General features: G+C 39.9%; 2 protein-coding genes across 5 annotated transcripts; one reads left to right on the forward strand and one right to left on the reverse strand.

The window, feature by feature from the left end:
• The first annotated feature begins 1,269 nt into the window (after nucleotides 1-1,269).
• rgs20 (regulator of G protein signaling 20) lies at nucleotides 1,270-13,696 on the forward strand. 3 transcript variants are annotated; one of them, XM_018676236.2, is made up of 5 exons: nucleotides 1,270-1,563; nucleotides 8,668-8,834; nucleotides 9,881-9,955; nucleotides 10,057-10,291; nucleotides 10,760-13,696. In XM_018676236.2, the coding sequence occupies exons 1-5, from the start codon at nucleotides 1,375-1,377 to the stop codon at nucleotides 10,946-10,948; spliced, it is 855 nt and encodes a 284-aa protein (XP_018531752.1). In that variant the 5' UTR covers nucleotides 1,270-1,374; the 3' UTR covers nucleotides 10,949-13,696. The 3 variants fall into 3 exon arrangements, with proteins under 3 accessions (XP_018531752.1, XP_018531753.1, XP_018531754.1); XM_018676237.2 differs by lacking the exon at nucleotides 1,270-1,563 and adding an exon at nucleotides 6,461-6,579; XM_018676238.2 differs by lacking the exon at nucleotides 1,270-1,563 and adding an exon at nucleotides 6,736-6,965.
• A 1,100-nt stretch (nucleotides 13,697-14,796) lies between these two features.
• On the reverse strand, nucleotides 14,797-20,380 carry tcea1 (transcription elongation factor A (SII), 1). 2 transcript variants are annotated; one of them, XM_018676234.2, is made up of 10 exons: nucleotides 20,164-20,380; nucleotides 19,091-19,153; nucleotides 18,900-19,005; nucleotides 17,650-17,752; nucleotides 17,319-17,464; nucleotides 17,167-17,223; nucleotides 16,825-16,979; nucleotides 16,535-16,681; nucleotides 15,866-15,937; nucleotides 14,797-15,205 (listed from the first exon to the last, which is right to left on the reverse strand). In XM_018676234.2, exons 1-10 carry the CDS (start codon nucleotides 20,236-20,238, stop codon nucleotides 15,197-15,199), a joined length of 933 nt encoding a protein of 310 aa, XP_018531750.1. In that variant the 5' UTR covers nucleotides 20,239-20,380; the 3' UTR covers nucleotides 14,797-15,196. The 2 variants fall into 2 exon arrangements, with proteins under 2 accessions (XP_018531750.1, XP_018531749.1); XM_018676233.2 differs by having other exon boundaries at nucleotides 17,319-17,467; nucleotides 20,164-20,379.
• Nucleotides 20,381-22,956: the final 2,576 nt, after the last annotated feature.

Raw genomic sequence — 22,956 nt, forward strand, 5'->3', positions numbered from 1 at the left:
ATGCATCAGTAATCACAATCCAATGACATAATATATATAGTGGTATAATTATATCCTGTTACAACACTCATGGGGGCCTTTTTCTGCATTATGAGTACTTTTACTTTTGATACTTAAAGTCTTTTGCAAATAATACTTGTAAGTAATATTTTCAGTGTAGGACCTTTACTTGATATGAAGTATTTTCTTTTCTACTTTTGATTAAATAAATGATATGAATACCTTTCTGCAAGGCTGTAAATATTAATAATTGATTACATTGAATAATCTTGAGGAACAACAGATAAATAATAGAAATAAATGAATAATAAAGCCCAGATTACAAAAATACAATTTTAAAAAACAGACTTTTAAAATTAGAAAAAGGACTCCAGGTAAAATTACTTTCAGGAAGTTATTTAAAAGTTGCAAATGATATGGTTTGCCACAGATGCTCAGGTAGAGACTTGAGTTAATGATTCAGGAACTCTATACTCCCTTGTTGCCTTTTTAATAATTTACCAACTTTGCCCAACAACCAAACAAGGAAAAAATGATGGTTGCTGCAGTGAAATATGAACTTGATAGAACCAAATGTGTGCCGGTCTGTGCCCCTGCTGCCAAAGCACAGACAGACCTGTGAGTATGCACCTCATGTGACTCGAGCCAATCAATTACAATCAGCTGTGTTATCAGGTGGCGGTGTGCTTTAACTTTGTGGCTTTGTGAGGATGACAGTAGGCTAAAGTCGGTCGATTGCTCACACTGAAGAGCTTTGATCAGCGTTTATCCTTGTGAGTCTGTGATGAGTGACACAATCGAGTGCAACATGTTAGAAGCTCCTCAGTAAAATCCTAAACAGACTAGCAACACAGTCGCCATCTCAGGAGTTGAGTGTGTGTCTGTGTTAATGGTTCGAAGTGTTCACTGTGGCCATATGTTTCCTCTACAGAGACTATTAACCAATGTGTTTTAATCCGTTGTATTACATGGGAATTCATCAAGAAGCATATATAATCACAAATGAATCCACGTCTGTCACTAGTCTTCCTCTCCGTCCGTCTCATTCAGACACTAAGACCTCCTGGCTTAATCTGGCCTAAGCTGGTGAGACGCAGTAAAGCACAGAGGAATCAGGATTGCATCCAGTGGGAACATTGTCCTAATCCCCTTCTGCCCTCTCCTTTGTAAACACTCTTCTCTTCGTCAGGGTCACTGATGCTTTTTTTCCCTCTCCTCTCTCCCTCTCTCTCTCTCCCTCTGTTTCTGTCACAATGTGCTTCAGGAGAGACACCGGGACAACATAAGAGGAAAGGAGCGAGGGGTGCGTGGATTTTCTTATGATCTCAAATAGACTTGAGCCTCACGTGGCGAGTGAGGCCTCATGGCCGGAGCATGCCATGTGTTAGAGCGGTGAGGCAGTGGGAGATCAGGCCCACGTCTGCTCTGCGGGGGATCAGACGCACCAGGGCCCTGATGTGGCAGCGGATACAGGAACTGGCCCGGGCGTGCCGGCACGGCGCAGGGTACCCAGTGAATTACGATGACCCGGACCAAGAGGAGCAGGAGATGGTGTGCCTTGAGGTATTTTTTCCCCTCCCACATTAAGCACTATTACTGTTGATAATAGCCTCCTCATTATCAGAAACCTATCACTGATTATTACTTTGGAGCTAATTTTCATGGAGCAAACACAGCCACAAGTCACCACCAGTCAAGTAAAACTACAACTGTACATAACAGTTCACCTCATTTGGCTCAGAGTACATATTTTAGAGATGAAATATCACAGCATGCTAGTCATTGTGTTGCTTATTTGTTGTTACACTAGGAAGAAGCCATAGATGACAAGCTAACCTAGGTCTGCTGCTGAAAGTGTCCTGTCAAAATGACTAATTAAACTTAGAGTAGCAATACATCTCCACACGTCTTATAGATAATATTTATTTGTCATTATTATTAATCACATGCAGTAAATGGAGTGTCCCTCACGCTGTTTTTTGTTGTTGTTGTTATTACAACCAGATTGCTCTTGTCTGAGTGTCAGCAGCCTGTCCTGCTTCTTGCCAAACCTCTATTTAGGGAAGTACTTCAAGGTCTGAACGAGTCTTAAGAAGATTAAAAGAAGAAGATGGTGTGTCTTGAAATAGTGTGATACCAGTCATTAGAAATCTAAACAAAGTTGCACAGTAAGTCGCACAGACAGTCAGAATACATGGCAGCCAGCATTAGCACCCAGTACAATGCGAGTATTTAATGAGAAAAAAGTTAGAGTGTTCTGAGTAAATAAATTGTTTCTAAAAATAGTCTGCGGATGTGATTTTGGAGTTTGGCAGCAGGATGATTCTTGGTAAAGGGATAAATAAAGATTTCCGATGGCTCTCTGTAGTAAGGAGAGGTATGTTACTATTCACAGAGGGGAAGGGATTGTTAAAGAGCTGTGAGGACACAGGAGCTGCTTCCAGAACTGAGTGGGAGGACAAAGGAAGAGAGGGGAGTCAGTTCAGGTCATTAACATATACATTACACAAAGCTGTAGCCTGGGCAGGTATCTCAGAGCAGAACTGGAGCTCACTGACTTCCAAGCAAACTATTTCACATTGTGAAGCTGAACTGGACTAAATTAGAATGAAAGCAGCCCTAATATACAGGTATTGAGACTGTAATTAATACAACTGACAATAACTCCCTGAAACTGTTGACAGAATGACCATGAATGCACCATCCCTATCAGTTAAAATCCAGTATATACACTATTTAAAGTTGAGGATGTTGTGTCTGGTGTGGCTACAAGGTTAGCACTAGGGCTAATCACTCTGGAATGAGGGGCGATCACTTCCAAATCAGAATAACGTGTTTTTTCTGCTCTTCCCATTCTGCAGACATTGCATGAATGCAGATTTAAGTTGATGCCAGTGATTAGTTGTAACATTTGGGTTTATCAAGGGTCAGAAGCTATATGGTAGTGTTAGCGGAGGATTTGACAGTGACTCTTGAAGTTGTCCATCCATATACATCCTGCTTTATGGCTTTTTCTTTCTGCGTATTTTCAGGGAATTTTTATGCCTTTATTAGATGTGTTTAAGACATGACGAGAGGAGAGAGAGATGAAAGTTGACATGCAACTGGCCAGATGTAAACAGGGCATGTTGTAGAACAAGGTCAGCATCTTAAACCCTATAGATCACCTCTGTTGCTTTTCTTTCTTTCTTTCTTTGGCATTTTAGCCTAGCTTCTTCATGGTGGAGAGCAGACAGAAAACGAGAAGGGGAATGACATACAACAACTGTCCCCGTCTAACTCAATTCAGGATCATTGTGACTAAATGATCAGTGTCTTAGAACTCTAGGCCACCAGGATGCCCTCTGACCCACCTTTATTTCAGACCAACTGCAACTAAACTCACACTGAATGGCAGATTTTATTTAGCATCACACATTCAGGCTCAACATCCTTTTACATCTCTTTCATATTGATGATCATTCACACTTAGCTTTTCCTTATCAGAAGCATAATGTCAGGGATGATGCAGTCAGTTCATTCTCTGTCACTTTGCTCTTAATAGACCTGCATATATTACATATACTGCTTCATACAATAGAAATACCTTAACCTATCCTATCTCTTATCTTTGTAAATGATTAACACATTCAAATTTTCAAAAATAGTAATAACACTCAGCCAAACAGTAAATTCCACCCATTCACAACCAAATGCTTAATTATGTTTCATCTGTAATTTTATGACCTTTATGACCCAGCTTAAAGATTTGTTATCATAGAGTCCACAGAGACATTATTACAGAAATAATAACTGCAGTGTCCTGATGAAGACCATGTTACTTTATCTTAATTTCAGATTCAGTGATTAGAGCAAAGAGACCTAGGTCTCCTTCCACTTAGTGGCTATTGATGGTCTCAAGACCATACACATCATTCATTCACACACAATACAATATAGTCATACTCTGATCCTGAGCCTGCCTTCACTACCTCTGGAGAGCAGTAAAGAAAAGAGATGATGGGTAACGTAAATATAATACCAATCACCCTTTACTCACACCAGGAATACACAGCAATCAGTGCCAGAGATAGGGACAGCATTATTTTGTTGCCACTATTGTAAAACATTACATATTCATTGGTTGTTCTATGGTGTTATCATTTGTGTTCATTGTGTTTCTTTTATACTCCGGTTGCAAACTGAATGTGACATTTTAGTGACAATAAAGATATGAATTTAACTTAAAATAATAATATAATAATATAACAACAGGTCCCTGAAACATTTCTAATAAAGACATCCATGAAAAAGGTCAGATAGTGTCACAGCTGGATATTGTGTGTGCAAAGTTTGAAAACTGTTCCTGGTCTGGTTTTAAAATGTCTTTAAATGAGCCCAGAAGAGTTGTGTCTACCTCTGACCGACAGCGGAATCAGTCTGCATGGAGACCTGTCGCCTAGAGTTATGCTGATAAAGTGATGTTAAAGTAAAAAACAAAAGAACAAATGACTGCGTAACTTGGTTACAGGGATTACAACAATGATGGTGCTTCAATAAATTGAGCCTGACCTTTACAGTACAAAGAGCAACCTGATCAACACACCTTGGGGACACAGGGAGAAATTCATTAAAGAACAATAATGTCGGCAGGAAGTAAAAATCAAATGGAGAGAAAATGATGTTGCCATCATTCTGTTGCCATCTTTGATTGGACAGCTCATCTTCACCTTCAGAGCGCTCACAGATGATTTCCGCACATGATTTCTTGAGGTGTTAGGTTGGTAACCACACTTCCTCTCCACTGCCTCCCTGTGTGCTGAGCTCCAGTGATTGAATCTGCATCTTCCTCAAAGCTTCACAACGATTTGAATCCCCTTAATCATACATTGAAGAAGCCTTTTTCATCTCGTCACCCGGCTCTGTCGCCAACCCTCCACCCCCTCTTTCGCCACTCTTCTGTGTGACCTTGTGCGTTCAGATTCCCTCCTCCACTTGGCATTGTGCCCTGAGAGGGGAAAAGTCTGCGCTTGCATCAAATCACAGCGGCGTAAAGTATCTTTCGTCGCTTTGCATGTGTTTGTATCAATGGCTATTTGTGGGCCTGTGTTGCATAACACGAACACAAGGGAAGGTGTTAAATGAAGTGTTGTGGAGAAAGTCACATGTTAATATCTCTGGGGGTGGGGGTGTGGGGAATGGTGATTTAAGATGTGCGGATGCTCAGGGCACACCCCAGTTAAGTACAATCAGAAAGTAATTAATGTGGACAGGAGAGAAATCTATTCTTTGCCCCCCCCCCCTTTTTTTGACAAGATAACAAAAAAGATGAACATCTACTCTCTTAGTGGATCCCTTGCTAGCATCGTAGAACATCACCAGGCCTGTGCAGACACTGTGGGAACAGTTGTACACAGATGCTCACATTTTTGCCGCACTTCTTAGTATGACATGGGACCAGCGAGGATTGTTTTCCGTGGAATCAAAGAGCATCTTGACTGACAGTGTGACCCAGATGGGCAGCAGCACAAATGTATTGGTGCGAATTAAGTAGATAATTAGATAAAATGCAATGTGTTGTAATAGACTTTTGCAGAATAGGCAGCTGTTGAGTGCAGAGTGCCATCTGGTGTTAATATAAAGCAAGACATGATGTGCACCTAAAGGTAAAGTGTTAAAAATGTCATATAGAAGACTGCATTGAAAGATATATGTGAAAATGTATCTTATTACCTCTAGCTTGACTCTGTATCAAACAGCAATCACACTGGTTACGGTATAATGCTCATGCAAGTGTGTAAAATACATGGGGTCATATTAAAGAGATCATATCTTGCCAATATGGCCACGACTCTCAGAAAAATTCATATGAAAATTGATTGAGTCAGTTAGTCAGTGCTTTATTATCTTGTGCATGGACAATATCATGTAAGTGCTGTAGTTGGAGCTGCCTTCAGATGGCAGTGTTGTCTTCCACATCATTACTGGTTGCAGGCCTGTGCTGTAGATTGAGTCACACAAGAGCCTGGCAGTCATCTGTGAGAGGAGTCAAACTCAAAAACTAAATGCTCAAATGCAAAAGACCAGGATGTACAATATGTAGAAATCCATTAAATATGCAAACTAAGATTTGATTGATGAACAGGGACAATACAGATTAATATTGTTACACAGGGAGAGGTAATTGCAGCATGTAATTTATATAAGCTGACCAAGTGAAGCCAGTTTGCAGCAGCTGTACTTGGTTAATCTTATAAATTCAGGTTGAATCAATTAAACAAACAAAGGGGCACAACTAATTCAGGATGAAAACAGCTGATGGGAGACGAAACAGAATGTGCCACAGTGTGGCATATAGGTTGAGAGTTTCCGTGTATGAGTGGAAGTGAGCACGCGTGTATGCGAGAGGCTCAAAAAATGAACATGAAAAGACCAAACTTCACAAATTATATAACCTCGGCTTGTCAAAGTCACGCTATCATTCAGCAAGTCGAGTTGAAAGCAGCGCTGCACCCGCTATGAGCTGCCGCCTGTTTCAGCACCACAGACAGCGACTTCATGGAGAAGGCTCACTGGCGCAGGTTTTTCCCAACTTTTCTGGTAATATTTCTGCATGTTCTTTGAGATATTCTTAGTTTTGGAAATAGCAGTAACGTAACGAGAGCTAAAGTGAAGTTTATGGGTGTTTTTATGCCTGAAGTTTTACGTTTGTATGCTTTAATTTTAGTCCCCCCACCCTCCACCCCCTCCTCTTGATCACATTGACACCCTCGCTTGAACAGTCCGTTTCTCCAGTCTCTCTCCGCGCAGTAAAAACCTATGCCATACTGTCGGGGTTTACGCTCCTCGCTGAGCTACTACGAGTTGGAGAGAAGACGCATGCGTACTGACTTGAAGCAGCCGGTCGGAAAAAAAAGCCTTATGTGCCATCGGATGTAATCAAGGCAAAGAATTACCTCTTCTCGCTGTGCATACATGGTGAAATTGTAAGTACTGGTAGCAAACCGATGTCTCATTGCACGGATGTTTCTCGAGTGGAGCGTTTTAGGCCGTTTCCCGGCGTTTTTAAATGGCATGTCACTATCTCGCTGTACAGTGGGCTTTTAACAGATCTAGGCAGTGTCTTTTCGGTGGTTGTCCAGGGCGATGAAGCTCTATGGTTCTTCATGGTGGCACTTTCCATTGATGTGATGTGCGAGTTGCTGTTGCAATGGCTTCTGCTGTTAAATCGCTCAGAAACCGTCAAATCCCCCATCTTCCTCCCTCATCCTCCTCCCTCCTCTACCGTGTCGTTCACGTTTGTTCTGCTGTAGGATCGAAGGAGAAATTGTGCTTTATTTGCTGTTATCATGATTTATCCTTTGAATGGATACGACCACCCCCACCCCCCATTTCACCGTCTATAGCTGTTGAGTCAAGCCATAGCGTACTGCATTTGTGTCAGCTTTGAAGTACCCGACACCTAACGCGTAAAATATGCCATTTGGCACGACGCACGAAATCTTGCAGCCGAAGCCAGCTCCCAATCTGAGTAAAACCGCGCGCGGATCCATTTTAGAAATGACCAAATGGTATTGTATTCACTGAAAGGCTGTGATAGAGCGATGCTGCGGTTATAGATTTGCAAGCTGCGCCTTCAGCCCCCCCACCCCCCATGTACCAAATCTTCTGACATTTTTTTCCCCTGTAAAGCATCGTTTTCTTGTGTCAGGTAGTAGCCGGGTGATGCTGTGAGTTGGAAGCGACAGCTTTGTTACATAAATTATCTGACAGGATTTGGCAGTGTCTGACCCGGTGATGACACATTTGTTAAAATCAGACAAGAAGTCATTCTGTGAGCATAGCCTGTCTGTAGTCTATAGGCCTACAAACCTTCATGGGGGGATTCTGTTGAATACGCCAGAGAACTGTAGTCACAATTATAACACAGTGATTTCTCATGAGCGTGATGAATGTAGCCTAAAGGTGCAAGACAATCTGACACTTGACAAGTGCAAATCCTAAAAAGACAAATATTTATATTATTTGCAAGTGTATTTAATTCATTGCTCCACTCGGGCCCAGTGAGCATTGCAAATCCTTTAATGCACTGCTTTTACACTCAGGCTTTCACAAATGGGATATTTTAAAATTTTGGATTATGGATATTGAACCCATGGTCTAAAAATTCATCCTTTTTTTCACATGCAATAAGAGTGTATGAGGGATCGTGCAGCCAGTTTGAGATTAGAGGGGCTGAAATGTACGTGGCGGGTGCATTTTTGGCAGCAGGGAAAACAAAATCAGCAAATTACTCTTCCATATACTTTCCTCCTCCCCTGAATGGAGCGTACAGCATTCCTTTACAGTGTGACCTCCGGGCATGCCAGCACGTGCTCTGGCCAGAGAGCACCAGCAGCACTTTACTTCCTGCACATATAACAAACAGATAGGTGTTAACCTCGTGAGTGTAATCAAATGAATTTAACCAATCCTTAACCTGGTGAATGTGATCACAGAGATTGTTCACACTGCCATCACCTCTGCTCAGTCTTATTACAGTTCACCCAGTGACTGTCGTTAGTCACTGGCACTGATTTGTATCCTACAATTGCATGGGAAGCAAAAGAAAATTTCTTACGACAATGACAAAATCTCAATCAAAATGTTAAACTCAGTGCCTCCCTCTCCTCTCTCCTCTGTCTATAGCCCATGGGATCAGAGCGGATGGAGATGCGAAAGAGGCAGATGTCGGTGCAGCAGGAGTCGGCAGCGGGGGGAACTGCACCGGCCCAGCAGGGCCAGCCGGGCCAGGCCAACCCGCGGGGTTCAAATGCATGTTGCTTCTGCTGGTGTTGCTGCTGTAGCTGTTCCTGGTAGGTCCTCCCCACCCGAGAACTCGCTGGTTGCGACCCAGCATGGCCAACGTTATTGCACACAGGACAGCACAGCCTGAGCTACTGTGTCTCAACAGCAGGCTCCCGCTTGTGTCTTATGTTCTTGATATTTTTGCATGTGGTCTGTAGACATTTGTCTTACAGTGGCCTTACTGCATTGTAAAACATACCTGAACATCAGTTTGTTATTTGCTGTGAATGTGGGAAATGTGAGCTCTTGAAATATCTGCAGTTCAGTAAGATTACAGCAGATGAAATCAAAACAGACCAGAATTTTCAGCCAAGGAATTTGACCCCAGTTCACAGTAACTCTCATTACACTGCAACACAGTACAGAGAACACACTTAGAAGAAGATACAAATACAGACATACAGCTGGACAAAGACCACAGGATAAACAAATATAAGCAATTTTAAACATGTAGCTATATATACCGGCAAAAACTGGACGACAAACAAACAAACAAACAAATAATCTGCAGTTCATTTTCTCAATTAATTCATTCAGCCTAGTGTCAGAAAAAAGTGTAAAATGTCCACCACAATTTCCCAGAGACTAACATTTCAAAACTGAACCATTCTGTTTATTCTGTTTAGCTGCAACTAATGATTATTTTCATTGTCCTTATATGTTATCATAAACATTGAGTCTATTAAATGTCAGAAAATACTGAAAAATGTCATCATCCCAGTTTCTCAGACTCAAACATGATATTTTGTCCGACCAGCGGTCCAAACCCCAAACATATTCAGTTTGATACAATGTAAAACAGAGAAAAGCAGGAAAGATATTATATTTGGGAGGCTTTCTGCCATTTTTGCATTTAAAAAGTGCAAACAATTAATTATCAAAATAGTAATTTGTCAGTCGATCAACCAATCGATTAATTGACCAATCATTTCAGCTCTAAAGGTGAGAGTGCATGGGAAAGAATGACAAATAATGCTGCACAAAGTTTATGCTCCATTTAATCTCCATTTAATTGAAGTGATAGATAGGTATTTCATGTCTGTGTCATCGTTAGGAATGAAGACCGGGATGATAGGAACCGAAAGGCATCTTATGATGTCAAGGAAGGGACCTCAGACTGTGAGGACTGGTCAGTTAAACTCACAGCACAAAATGCCCCATCTAATAAATAACTATTAGTTCGCTAAATGTTGAGGTCACTCACTCTCATGTTGTCCATGCTCTCTGCAGCCCTAAGCCCACGTTGGAGGAGGTGCGTTCATGGGGGCAGTCGTTTGACAAGCTGATGTGCTGCCCAGCAGGGAGGAACTCCTTCAGACAATTTCTTCGCACCGAGTTCAGCGAGGAGAACATGCTCTTCTGGTTAGCCTGCGAGGAGTTCAGCAAAGAGACCAATAAGAGTGTGGTAGAGGAGAAAGCCCGGGTCATCTACGAGGACTACATCTCCATTCTCTCGCCAAAAGAGGTCTGACAGCCCAGTTTCTCAATTCTATCAGAACTGTGTTGATTTCAAGGGTGAAACTTCATGGCGTTCTCCCTGACTTTAAAGGAAAGAATAGTTTGGCATTTAAGGAAATACGTTGAATATCACTCTTATGTCTGTATGGTAAGCTATAGCCATCAGCGTGTTAGCTTAGCTTAGCATAAAGACTGAAAACAGGGGGAAACAGCTAGCCTGGCCTGCCTGCCAGGCCAAAGAAACTGAGTCCCTCCGTTAAACGCTGAACTGTTGTTTTTACACTTTGGTTTTTGTACTGATTAAACAAACAAGATTTAACATGTTTTACATTTACCGCACAGGCACAAGGTCTTGTCATTTAACTCTCAGTGAGCAAACAATTAAACATATCACCCCAAAATGTAAAATCCTTCTTTATTGTCATAGAAAGTGTGCATGTTGTTCTCCCTAATGTTTTATTGTCTTGACTCCCAGGTGAGCCTTGACTCCCGTGTGCGCGAGGCGATCAACAGGAACATGCTGGAACCCACCTCGCACACATTTGACGACGCCCAGTTGCAGATCTACACGCTAATGCAAAGAGACTCATATCCCCGCTACATGAACTCCCCGGCCTACAAAAACCTGCTCAACACTCTGTCAGAGCAGTCCCCCGAATCTTAGGGTGGTGATGACCTGTGATCTTTTAACTCTCTTTATCCCCTCCCTCCTTTTCTCCCCCCACCCCCCCACCCCCAATCCTTACCCCATCTTTTTTTAAATTTACTTTGTATGTTCAGTGTAGGATTACATGAACCGGGCCTCAGGCCTGGCCCCTCCCAGGGATCTCAGCTCTATTGTGATCTGCACCTGACCGAAGACACTCAGGTCTCAAAATCTCCCGAGGGCTTGACATCACAAGTACTGCTACAGATCAACATAGCAAAACACTCCAAAGGAATATGAATACATTTTATTTCCAATTTCTTTTTCTTTCTTTTGATAGAAATAATCTATTTTATTTGTGTTCAGAGTTTTTTATGGTCTGTTGTTTTTTGTATGATTGTTTGGGGGGAAAATGATTCCTACTGTAGACTATATATTTATGAGTTTGTAAATAGTAAAAATGGAAATGTGGGTATTTTATGTGGAAACGCCTGGTTCTATTTACTGCGTATGAAAATCAAAGCTCAAGTCAAAGGCTACACGTTAGCTCTACTTGCAGGCAGCTTTGTGGGGTACTGTATGATTTTACTTTGGTTTCACCCTGTTTTGTTACCTAACCTCACACTTTGGTACCTGTGACAACGACTTGGCAACTCCAGTTCATGTAGAACCTGTGCTGATTGAAACTATTTTAAGTGTGGTTAAAGTAACAAAGTGACAATAGCTCTTGTCACAGTGTGCAATTTGTTTCCTTAAGAAACTCAAATCAATAATGGAAGGGTGTTTTAACTTTTTTCAACCACAGAAGATTGCCTATTTAAGACACTATTTAAGATACATTTTTTATTCAAGTGTTACTCGCTGCACACCTCATAGTTGTAACATAGTTTTACTAGAGTGAAATAAGAACCATAGTAATTCTATTTACCAGATAAAGTATTTTTGATTTATGGATATCTATTGCCAATACAGAGAAACCAACAAGTACAAATTATATTTAAATACTTTGAGGAAGTAAACTATACTGTTCAGTCACTGTCTGAAAATGTAAAATTTGGGTAGTGCCACATTTTACGGGTCTGTCATTTCCTCATAACCTTCTATGATGTTTCTTGGAAAGTGCTATGTGATTTGGTTTTGCTGAATTTATACCCACAAGTAAATATTCATTCATTATCAGTTTATTATTCTGAGGTAAAGTGTACAAAGTTTCAAGAAATATGGTTATTTACTCTGTTTTTTTGTTGTTGTTTTTTCCTGAGAGTTAGATGAGAAGATTGATACCATTCCCATGTCTGCATGGTAATTATGAAGCCACAGCCAGCAGCTAGTTAGCTTAGCTTAGCAAAAGGACTAGAAACAGGGAAACAACTAGCCTGGTTCTGTCTTAAAGCAACAAAATTTACCTACCAACACCTCTAAAGATATAGGATATAATATACAACATGTTAAGTAGTGAGCTTTAGACCTGCTGCTAGGTGGATTTTGTTAGGCCTCCTGTTTGACAAAGACTGGCTTGTTCTCTCTCTCCAGTCTGTGCTAAACTTTGCTAACTAGCTGCTGATTGTAGCATGGAGTGTAATATCATATTTAATGAACGGATATGAGATTGTTTTAAATTTCCATCTAGGCTTAGTTTTACATTTGCCTGCAGACACATTCACCTGCTCTGCTGTGAACTAGCTACAGAGCTGTAGGCTATGCTAGCAATTATCTGGAATTAGCTACTTAATTGAATTGTCTCTATTTTAGCAATAAATGCTACTAAATTACATAGTTCTTTCCATGAAAACTTGTTGGAAATTAGTAAGAAACTACTCAGAAATTACAGACCTGTAAAGCGTTACTGAAATTTGTGATTGACATTTTCTGACAGTGGGTTGAATCACCTTGTAAGATTTTGACTTATAAGTCATGGTATAAATAGCTCATCTGCTATTTGAAATTGACTTGATTGACTGAAACCGACAGGGGTCAGGCCAGGTTAGCAGCAACACCAAAGCTACCACGTAAACTGTGTTCATATGTTTATTGCGAGCGTTTCCCTTGACTAAAAATTGGAGTTGCCAAGTGTTAAATACTTTTATGTACTCTGATAGTTTTAGTTGAATTACTTTGTTGCCTCACAAACATGTCACTCAAAGACAAGATCCTCACATGGGGAAGTGCCTTGACATTCAATTTTATGACATCTTTCTCATGGGCAACAGTTGTTTTCAGACTCTTGCCATAAGGGTGGTTACTGGAGCACGAAGCCAGTTTAGTGGATATTGTCCCTCTCATTGGCCAAATTATCGCATGTGTTCTGTCTTGATTCCTTAGTCATGACTACATCAGTCCATTTTGGTAGCGCGGAGGGCGATGAAAACACATGTCTTTATTTGCAGAGGACAAAGATCAGTGGATAGGGCTGGTTGATCTGAACTCCTTGCCAACCTGTGTGCTTCACGGTGGCACTAATACTTGTCTTAGAGTTAACTTTAACTTACTATGTGCAATTTGAGCTGTTGGAAACACCGCGCAGATCAACCTCAAAAACACAATCTAAGCCAATGGTTTGGAGTGATGCCTATAAATGTTGTTTCTTCTTCTGTTTACTATATGAAATGTGTTATTTTGCGCTGAGTTTACTGAAGAATACATTTTTAAAAAAACAAATAATGTGAATGTTTACAGTATATGGTTTAGTTTTTTTTCTGCTACTCTCCAAGAAAATAATGACTTGTGGGCATTTTGATTAAGATAAAATAAAGCACAATAATTTTATTGACTCTGGAATGATTCAATCACTACACCACAGCTATTAATCATTACCTGGGAAATTACTCATTTTAGTCAAGCTCTGCTATCTATTGATAAGTAACCTTAAAGGCAAATCACAGAAGCTATTGTTGAATGAAATGCTTATCATTAAGTGTCAATGTGTTCAGTACAGGATGGTGTTACTTTTTCAGTCAGAGATCGATAATGGTAATTTTACAATGATTGCTTATAACCATGATTTTCAGCTGATGGCATCTTTCAGAAATCTGCTGAAGAAAATGACACACTACTTCCATTTGAGATCTCAGAGATTTTCATCTGCTCTATATATGTGGTTGCTGTTGATAGTACTTTTTATGCAGCAATACCCATTCCAAATCCCAAATGTATCTTTTAGGATTTATGCTATTTTTATAACAGTTTTGTGTAGCAGGAAGTGTAACAGGAAGTTCCTGAATTGTGATATAACATACTGTCCATGTCTTTGTATTTGAATGACTGACAAACAAAAGGAATATATATATTTCTTAATGTGTTGGCAATATGAGTAAAATATGTTACAAGATAGTTATTATATAATAAACATAAAAGAGTATACTGTGACACTTACCACTCAGAGTAGAAATGAAAAATGCATGCTACACTCAATCCCAAATTCGTATTAAATTAGGTTTTTTGGCCACGTAGCCTTCCTAAAATTCATTGATTAAACAGACTTAGTCTCGTGTCACTGGTCTGGGTTCAGTTTGTTTGGAGGTAGGGCAGCAGCACAACAGCTCATGAGCACAGAGTGGTTGCACCTGGCAATTAGAGAAAAAAAAAAAAAACTCAGGGAAAGGGAAACAATTGTGTGTCTTCCCTGGTTCAGCCAATGACATTATCCTGTCCCCAGACAGATTAATATGCATACATCAGCATTCACTTTGATGTGATGAATATTCCACCGATAACAAATGTATACTCCTCAACACACAGGGAGATACACACACACACACATTTGTCCTCTCAGATCCTTGATTGCATTAGTATAATGTTAAAAGATTCACACAGCCAGAAGAGACTGAAGGCACATCACACTGTAAGAGACAACTAATGAAAAGCACTTGTATTTAATCAAATGGATTACACTTTATTGGGAAATTAAATAAAACAATGCAATGTTGTGAGGGAAAAAGCAAAACAACATTGTCCAAAGTGTTAAAACTACATATAAAAAATGCTGATAAAAGAGAATGAGACAAGATTGATCGCATATATCTGACGGTGAGAAAACAACTAATAACAATATTAAAAGATTTTGAGGGCAGGGGGGCATTGGGGAACTGACAATGAGCTCAATCTATGAACAGGATATTTATTCAAACGGTAACCGCAGTGGCATCTTTGTATGGCATGTTGTGTACCATGTACCACAGAATACAAAGCTCCAATCTGTTGCAGATAGACAGACCTGGTCCGGGAATTTTGCTACTTGTCGGAGTGCCATGGATGACACCTGCAGATTCAGCAGAACTACGACACAAACACACACACACACACACACACACACACACACACACACACACACACACACACACATTAATACCCAAATACTTTACTTTAAACACTGATGATCAAATAGCTGGAAAAGAAAAGACTGACATTTTACTAACAACCTACACTCAATTTCTATATTGTAAATAAATCTGAATTTAACTTTTTAATTAATAATTAATAACAGTTTATTTTTGTAGTTTCAAATTATTTTACAAACATTTATTTTCACAGGAATTTTCTAATGAAACTGCACTGGTTGGATTTATGGTATAAAAGCAAACACGAACCTCTATAAATATAAAAGAGGTGCCTGGATTTATTCTAATGAAAACAAGCATGCAAGATATATGTAATAAATCTGCCAGTAACAAGTAAGTACAGGTGGGACTTAAATATACAGTAGGTGTGTAGGTACACAGTCTGCGTGGAGAGTGGACAAGGACAAAATGTGACTTAAAACATCTTCAGAATGTACTGATGCTGGAATACTGTGTGGAGATGCATACACACAGAAGCACAAGTCTTGGTATAGTGGGAGCAGCTGCACGATTCGCGTCACTGACAATCGTATGTCAATGCAGAGTTAACTAATGGGCTTCAACACTGAATCAACAAAACCAGCGTTAAGCAACATACCTTCCATCTATTTCCGCATTCATTGCAGAAGACAAACGTGGTCATAGGCTCATCAGCACTGCGAGTTTGAACCTGGAAAGGATTAACACATGCAAAAAAAGCACAAACACTTTATTACAATATTACACTGAACAAGCTGGGCTGCTCAACAGCTGCCTAATCTGAATTATTATTATTGATAGACTAACCTAATGAAAGAATACAGGGCACCAATTTGCACAGGATAATGGTGCTTCTTTTATTCACACAACCAAGTTGCACTACATAAGCTGGGCTGAGTGGGTACGATCTCCTGTGAGAAGCTTACATAAAGTGCGTAGCAATACTACGCCACACAGTCAATCCCTGTGATGAAGTTTGAGTTTGTTACTGGAGCAACTGGCAGGCTTTGTTTTCTGTACATGAGCTGTTAGCTTCTAGGGGTACGCTGCTTCCTGTACCCGTAACCACTCTGACTGAGAGGCCAACAGAATTTAATGCGCCAGTGTGTTGTAATTACTACTTGTGGCTGGTGCTGCTCAGCAGAAGTTACAATCACATATATTCATAAAACTGCACAAGGTACAACTTGTTTCAGAGTACACGTAACTTCTTCTTAAACGTATTTCAAATAAACTGTAACAACCATAAAGGTTTCTACGGAATTAAAGCACAAGTAGAAATCTTTACCTGTGTGTATGTGCAGCTCTTGCCCTTGCACTTGCCACAGGTGAATAGATCAGTCTGAGTGCCTCCAGTGGTGGCCATCTGATGGTCCCTGACAGCCTCTTTGGTCAAATTCTTCCTCATTTCCTTCAGCTCATCACTGGCCATTTCCTACAGAAAACAGAAGAACGCCAATAATGATGCCTTTAAGTAAAACTAAATCAAATCTGTTACTGTCTTAACAAGTTGGAATATGTATTTTACTGTGTGCCATTTCCACGATCTTTAAAATTAAGCCACCAACAGCTACACACCTCTGCAGTCATCTTCGCCATTCGCTCAGGGGTTACACTCCCGCATAACACAGTCCTCCTTAAATTAGGGTTCTTCATATCCTTTAGATTCGAGATCCGGCTCCGTACACGGTTCTTGTATTTCATGTCTGTGTTCTTAAACTCTTGGAAGATGCGTGATAGCAGGTCAAGGAATTCAGTTTCAGAAGTAGAGCCTGAAACTACACTGGTAAATATGGCTTTTAGCTGTGCTGTGTTAAGACATTTAGTGGATTCACTGGTTGATTGATAACCTGAAAATTAAGCATTTAATTAATTTATTGCGCTAACAATCTAACATTTCCCATTCAATGTAAAGGATATATTCTTCGATTTGTGCTCCAAGTTCCTCACAATCAGCACCAATAGCAATATAATCATCTGTTGCAGAGTGGACAAACAAAATGTAAAATACTGTGTAAGTGAAGCTGATAATTACCGACCATGAAAAGTAATAATAATAATAGCAGGATTACCTCCAGTCTGCAGAGCATTGGCCAGCATCTCTCTGCACTTGAGCCTGATAGAATCAGAGGTGCTGGGGGCACGAGGAAAGGTGTTGATTAACGTGTTGGGTGCGACTTCGGTGGGCTCGCTCTTGCTGCTAGAGTTACTGCTGGAGCTGCTATGGGTGCAACGAAAAAAAAATTGTTACTGAAGCAAACCACATTTGCAGATAAAAAAGAAATACACACACATATATGTATAGTGTAGAAAATGAAATTCATAGCCATATGCAAATGGAATATTACTTGTCTTGACAGTCACTACTAACAAATGTATCAAAAATATCAGAGCTTTTCTTACCTTTCTTCTTTTGCCTCCGGGCTTCCCTGTGAAGGTGAAACAACAGGTGTCGTTTGCTCTTTCCTCTTCTCATCTGAAGGTTTCTCTCCACCTCCAGGCTCATCTAGAATACAGGTGATAAAAATCAGTGAGAGTGAGAGCGATACAAGCGAAGGGCAACATTAAAGTCAGTGAAATCAATACTTCTGTGTGCTTAACAGCCGAACAGCTCTGCATCATGAAAAAATAGCCTGCTTCACAGCTTTCCTTTAATAGTTTCCTGTAATATTTTGTAATGTTTTTCTGTGCTTAATGTCAGTTTGGAGAGAGGTGTCAATGTAGGGCTTTTGTTAAGATTTTGCATGTGACAATGGGTCCCTAGTAGTAATCGAACCAAGTACACTGTGATAATATGACATCTAAACCACATAGCTACCAACAGTTTACCCTCAGTGTAGAAGTATTGTGGCAGAAAATGGCAGAAAGCCTCTATTCAACCCCAGCATGAATAAAATAGAAGGTAAAATGCAGTTTTCACAGAAGCAGCAATAGAGCAGCAAAGTCTGACTGAAGCATAAGCAAAATGACTTTGATGACTATGGCAAGATATTGTCATACAGGGGAAGTAATTTTGTGATACTGTCACCTCTTTAAACCACCACCTTTACTAATATACTGTATATCTGTTCAGTTTCTAATCATAAAATTGGACATTGAGGTAATAATAACAGCATCAGTTGATGCTAATGAGGATAACAAAAAAGTTCATCCCATATCAGACGTGTCATTTGAGCAGAGAACACTATTTGATATTATATTATGGATATTTGCACAGATATTATTATCTTAAGCCTATATTACACAATTACCAGCAACCCATCTTTAAAACTCAAATCTTCTCTGGTTGATGTTTGCTATCCCTGCGAATGTCTTCACTGAAATCCTCACTGAAACTACTGGCTGCTGTTCATTTGTTTGTGCTGCTACCCAGCTCACTTACTCACAACTCCGTGGGCTGAGAATAGGTGTCAGAAATTTAAGAAACTCCATCAGGATATTTTTGACAGCCAGTGTACCCAGACCACACTGTCTTATAATAAGCAAATAATCAAAATTGGCTTGGGTCTCATGAAGCCTTTACCAATGAAAAGATGTACTGACTGGCTCCAATACGATCATACAAAACACCTCACATACAATTCGATCACCGTTTTCAGAAAAACAAATTTGCACACATTTAAGTATAGATAGTCTGGAACAGTAGTAATTACCCAAAAGCTTCTTCCATGATTTGATCAAGGACTTGGCTAGGGACGTCACCTCCTCGTCTGTGCTCTGCTTGCGGATGGCGTTAACAGACATCCCAATTCTGGTCGACTGTGGAAAGACATTGCATCAGAGCTTCAGTGTGTGAGCACTGCATGTGTCGATGATGACCCTGATAACAAATGAGCAAAGGTACCTGAAGCAGCTCCAGAGTCATGGGGACGCTGCGCAGCTCCTTCAGTAAGTCCAAAGCCCCGGCCTGCAGAGAGGAGGACAGAGAGCAGTGTTTTGATACATATGAGCCATCTCACTCTGGACTGATCTACTGCATCAGCATAGTCAAATCACATAGATCTTGGTTCGTCAGAAAAGTTGGGTATTATTTTTAAAAGTAATATTTAAGATGACAATACTGACTGTTACTTACAATTCTTTGAACAAGGGTAAAAAGCTATTTATCATGCACGGTAACATCTTTTCTAGAGGAAAACAAATTAGTTGATTAATCAGTTTTGTCAACTCAAAAGTGATGATTTACTGGTTTTATTTTTTATATCAAATTTATTTTTAATGTCGAAACTTTCGGTCGCGCGCTATTGGTCGGACACTGGAAGACATTTAAATGTCACTTTGAGCTCTATGAAATTGCAATGTCCACTTTTCACTGTGTTCTGAAAGTGTAAAGACCAAACCATTACTCGAGGAAATAATCGGCGGATTAATTGATAACGAACATAATCGTTAGCTGCAGCGCCATTAACGTTATTACAGTAGTTTACCTGTGTCACATTTGACGTGCATAACAGCTAGCGCACTACCCACTTAGCCTCTTGCAAAATCCACAACACAACTTTAACCTAAAGGATAACGGTATAACTTTATATCAAAATGTCATACCTAGCTACTAAATTTCAGTTATCTTAAACTGACCATCCAACAAAGCTAGCAGACTACTGAGCTGCTAAGTGGCTAACTGCTAGCAACACTGAGCTTCCCTTAACATAAACAGGCTTGAGAGCTAGCTAGCTGTTTGCGGTTAGCCGTAGTCATAACTACAGGTATGCTGCCTGTGGCGCCAATTGTTTAAGGTAATGGTGTAGTTAACCGCTAGAAAAAAATGCTCTGGTGAAATGACACATTGGTGCAGAGTTGGCTAAAGGGTCAATTAGCTAGGCAGTCGACAGCTAAACCGCATCATAGCCCATTAGCGCCGACGCTAGCCTCACATCGGCTGGGCAGGTAAACATTCATTCTTCTCAGACGTCTCACCCCGTTCTTCTTCTGCGCCATTTTATCCATCTTCTTCGCAATTCTTATGATCTCCTCTTCCTCCTTTTTGCCCATGTTGACTGATCTGATGGAATCCAAAAAATGAGAACGAGTGGGGAAAGACAGTTGTCGACAAAGACCACGCCACTGAAGCGAAAGCGGCGGAGGCGTCTGCTAGGCGGACCGGGACCGCACACACCGACCCGCCGCTGTGTAGCAGACCTGGCTAATCGATGCAGGATGAATTCAGGGGGAGTTAATCGTTACCGAGCCCAAGATTCCTCTAGAAGTTACCACAGGAATAAGAGTTAATCATTCAGCGCTATAATCAAAAAGGAGGGAACATTTATGTGTACTTACATATATCTTTATGTTTTCTCTACTTCTCCACAAAAATCTGCTACCGAAACAATGATTGCATTTTGGCAATATCGCTACCTGTCGTTAGATAGCGCCAAAGTGCCACTTGCATCTCTGCTTGGGGTAAACAATGGCCTGACATTTGGGTCTCCTCGTGTGTCCAGAATTTAAACGATTTGTTGACTAATCTGCAAATCTGAAAATGAAATGGCAAGAATTTTAATAATTGATGAATCATTTAGGCTAACTCATTTTGAAAATGTCAAATATCCATTGATTCCCATTTTTTTGAGGTGATTATTTGCTTTTACTGAATGGACTTTCTTTCCAAAGCACTCTTACCTCGACAGCTGAAACGATTAGTCAATTAATCGATTGATTGACAATAAAATTAATATAGAAAATTAATAAACACATATTTTGATAGTTGACTGATGGTTTTGTCATTTTTAAAACATTTTTTTTTTTACTGATTTCAGCCTGACAAATTGAAATTTATTTAATTTGGCTTTCTATGATTTGCTATTCTAGATTATTATCACATCCACAGATACTCTATCAAGACCACTTAGGTTATTGATTCCCATCGTGGGGGTCTAGACCCACAAAAGGGTCAGAAGAAACATCTGAGGGATTACAGTTAGCATTCAGCAACAATTAACAGAATAAGGAAATTGAAAAAAACATTAATGTAATTCAAAATATCATATTCCTTCAGGCATTCCCTTGATCTTTGGTTTTTGGTTGTTGTTAATTTTCTAGATGAACTCCTCAGACATCTAAGAGTTATGCAGTTATGCAGATAAAACAGGAGGGTCATAAGGGTCATTGAACATATACATCTTGTGATAATAAGTCACAAATGCACCTCTTTTTTTTTTCATTTTAAGGGGTCTCAAGCAAAAAAAGTGAAAAAGTTTTTGCTGGAGCTTTGTTAGTGTCAGTACTGGTTTGGGACTTTTGATATTTTTACTCCTAAAATATGTAATTTGCAAGTATAATGTGTAAAAATATTATTTTTGCTCTTTATGTATTATTCATTGTAATTAATAGTACGAGAAAGAGCTACTCTCTTGCTCAGGGGTCTTTTGCTTGGACTCTGGCTTTTGATGAACGCCTGACTGTGGTGCAGATCAAACCTGTGACCTTTGAATAACAGGATCCAGGCCAAGATGATGGTGCACTGTTGATCTTATACTGCATTTATGTGGCACTGATTGACTCGCTAATTTGGATCTTGCTAATCCAAACAGATCAGCATGTGACATTACCACCTAGTGATTGAAGGTTAGGCAATCATTGCAAATGGCTTGAATTATTTAACACAGCAAAAAAAAAAAAAAAAGAAAAAGAAAAAAAAAAGAAAGAAAACAAAAGAAAAAGAAAAATGTACTATGTTGTTTATTGTGGGGGAATTATTCATGAATCTTTTATTTAATGAAACTTTTATATATGCTTACTCATACCTACAAATAATGTAATGGAACATTTCCATACTTGGAACGGCAGGACCTACACAGGCCCTACACAGGCCCTTCCTTCAATCCCCCCACCAGCCAGCGTCCATTTTCCAGGACACTGCACGTGCTAGTGGGAGGTATTAGCAGCTTTTACTCAGTCAGGGGCATTTGGTAATTGGCACACTGTCTGGTAACTGCTGTAAAGTGACACATCTTTCACCCCTTGATGCAATTAAATCATTAGCCACTGTTATAACACCAAAATTAAAGTCTTCGTCTACTGTACTGTACAAACGTTTGGATTTTCTGTGTTAACTGTCCGAGTTTGGATGCAACACTGCAGAGAATCCAACATTATGATTGTATTTCTCACTAATTACATGCAGAAGGAAACTCAGCATGCACAAATACTGATACATTGTGTTTCCTGAAATCTGATGGTGGATTTCAAATACCTGCTGTGAGGTAAAAGTGCTCTCTAAAGACCTTATTCTGCCTCATGCTGTCAGCAAGTGCGCAAAATCTTTAACCTAATCCCTATTAGGCCAAGACTTCTCAAATCTGATTATGTAGGCTGCTTGCAAATTAGAAATAGTCCAAGCCACCTGTGGTATCTGTTTGGAGCAGTGAAGATTCTCTGATGATTCCACAAAGGTATGTGAACTCCAGGTTCACATACCTTCGTGAGCTTCCAGCATCCCCCTTCCTCATTTACTCATTCTGATACTCACTAAGCCTTTTACTAATTCACCCACTCAATCACTGAGGTACTTTCTAATTTTGTCTTTTATTGCAAATGACCAGAAAGAAATTTATGGCCAATGAGGCACAGAGGACTTTTGGAACATTTGTTTTCCTTATTTTTAGTGAGATTTCCTACATATATCAGTGGAACAAATAAAATTATAGTCCCACTCCTTCAGGAAAACATCACACCAACATTTAAAAAAAAAATCTCATATTGAAAAAGTAC

The sequence above is a fragment of the Lates calcarifer genome, linkage group LG4 (assembly GCF_001640805.2).
Source record: "Lates calcarifer isolate ASB-BC8 linkage group LG4, TLL_Latcal_v3, whole genome shotgun sequence".
Classification (NCBI taxonomy): Eukaryota; Metazoa; Chordata; class Actinopteri; family Centropomidae; genus Lates; species Lates calcarifer.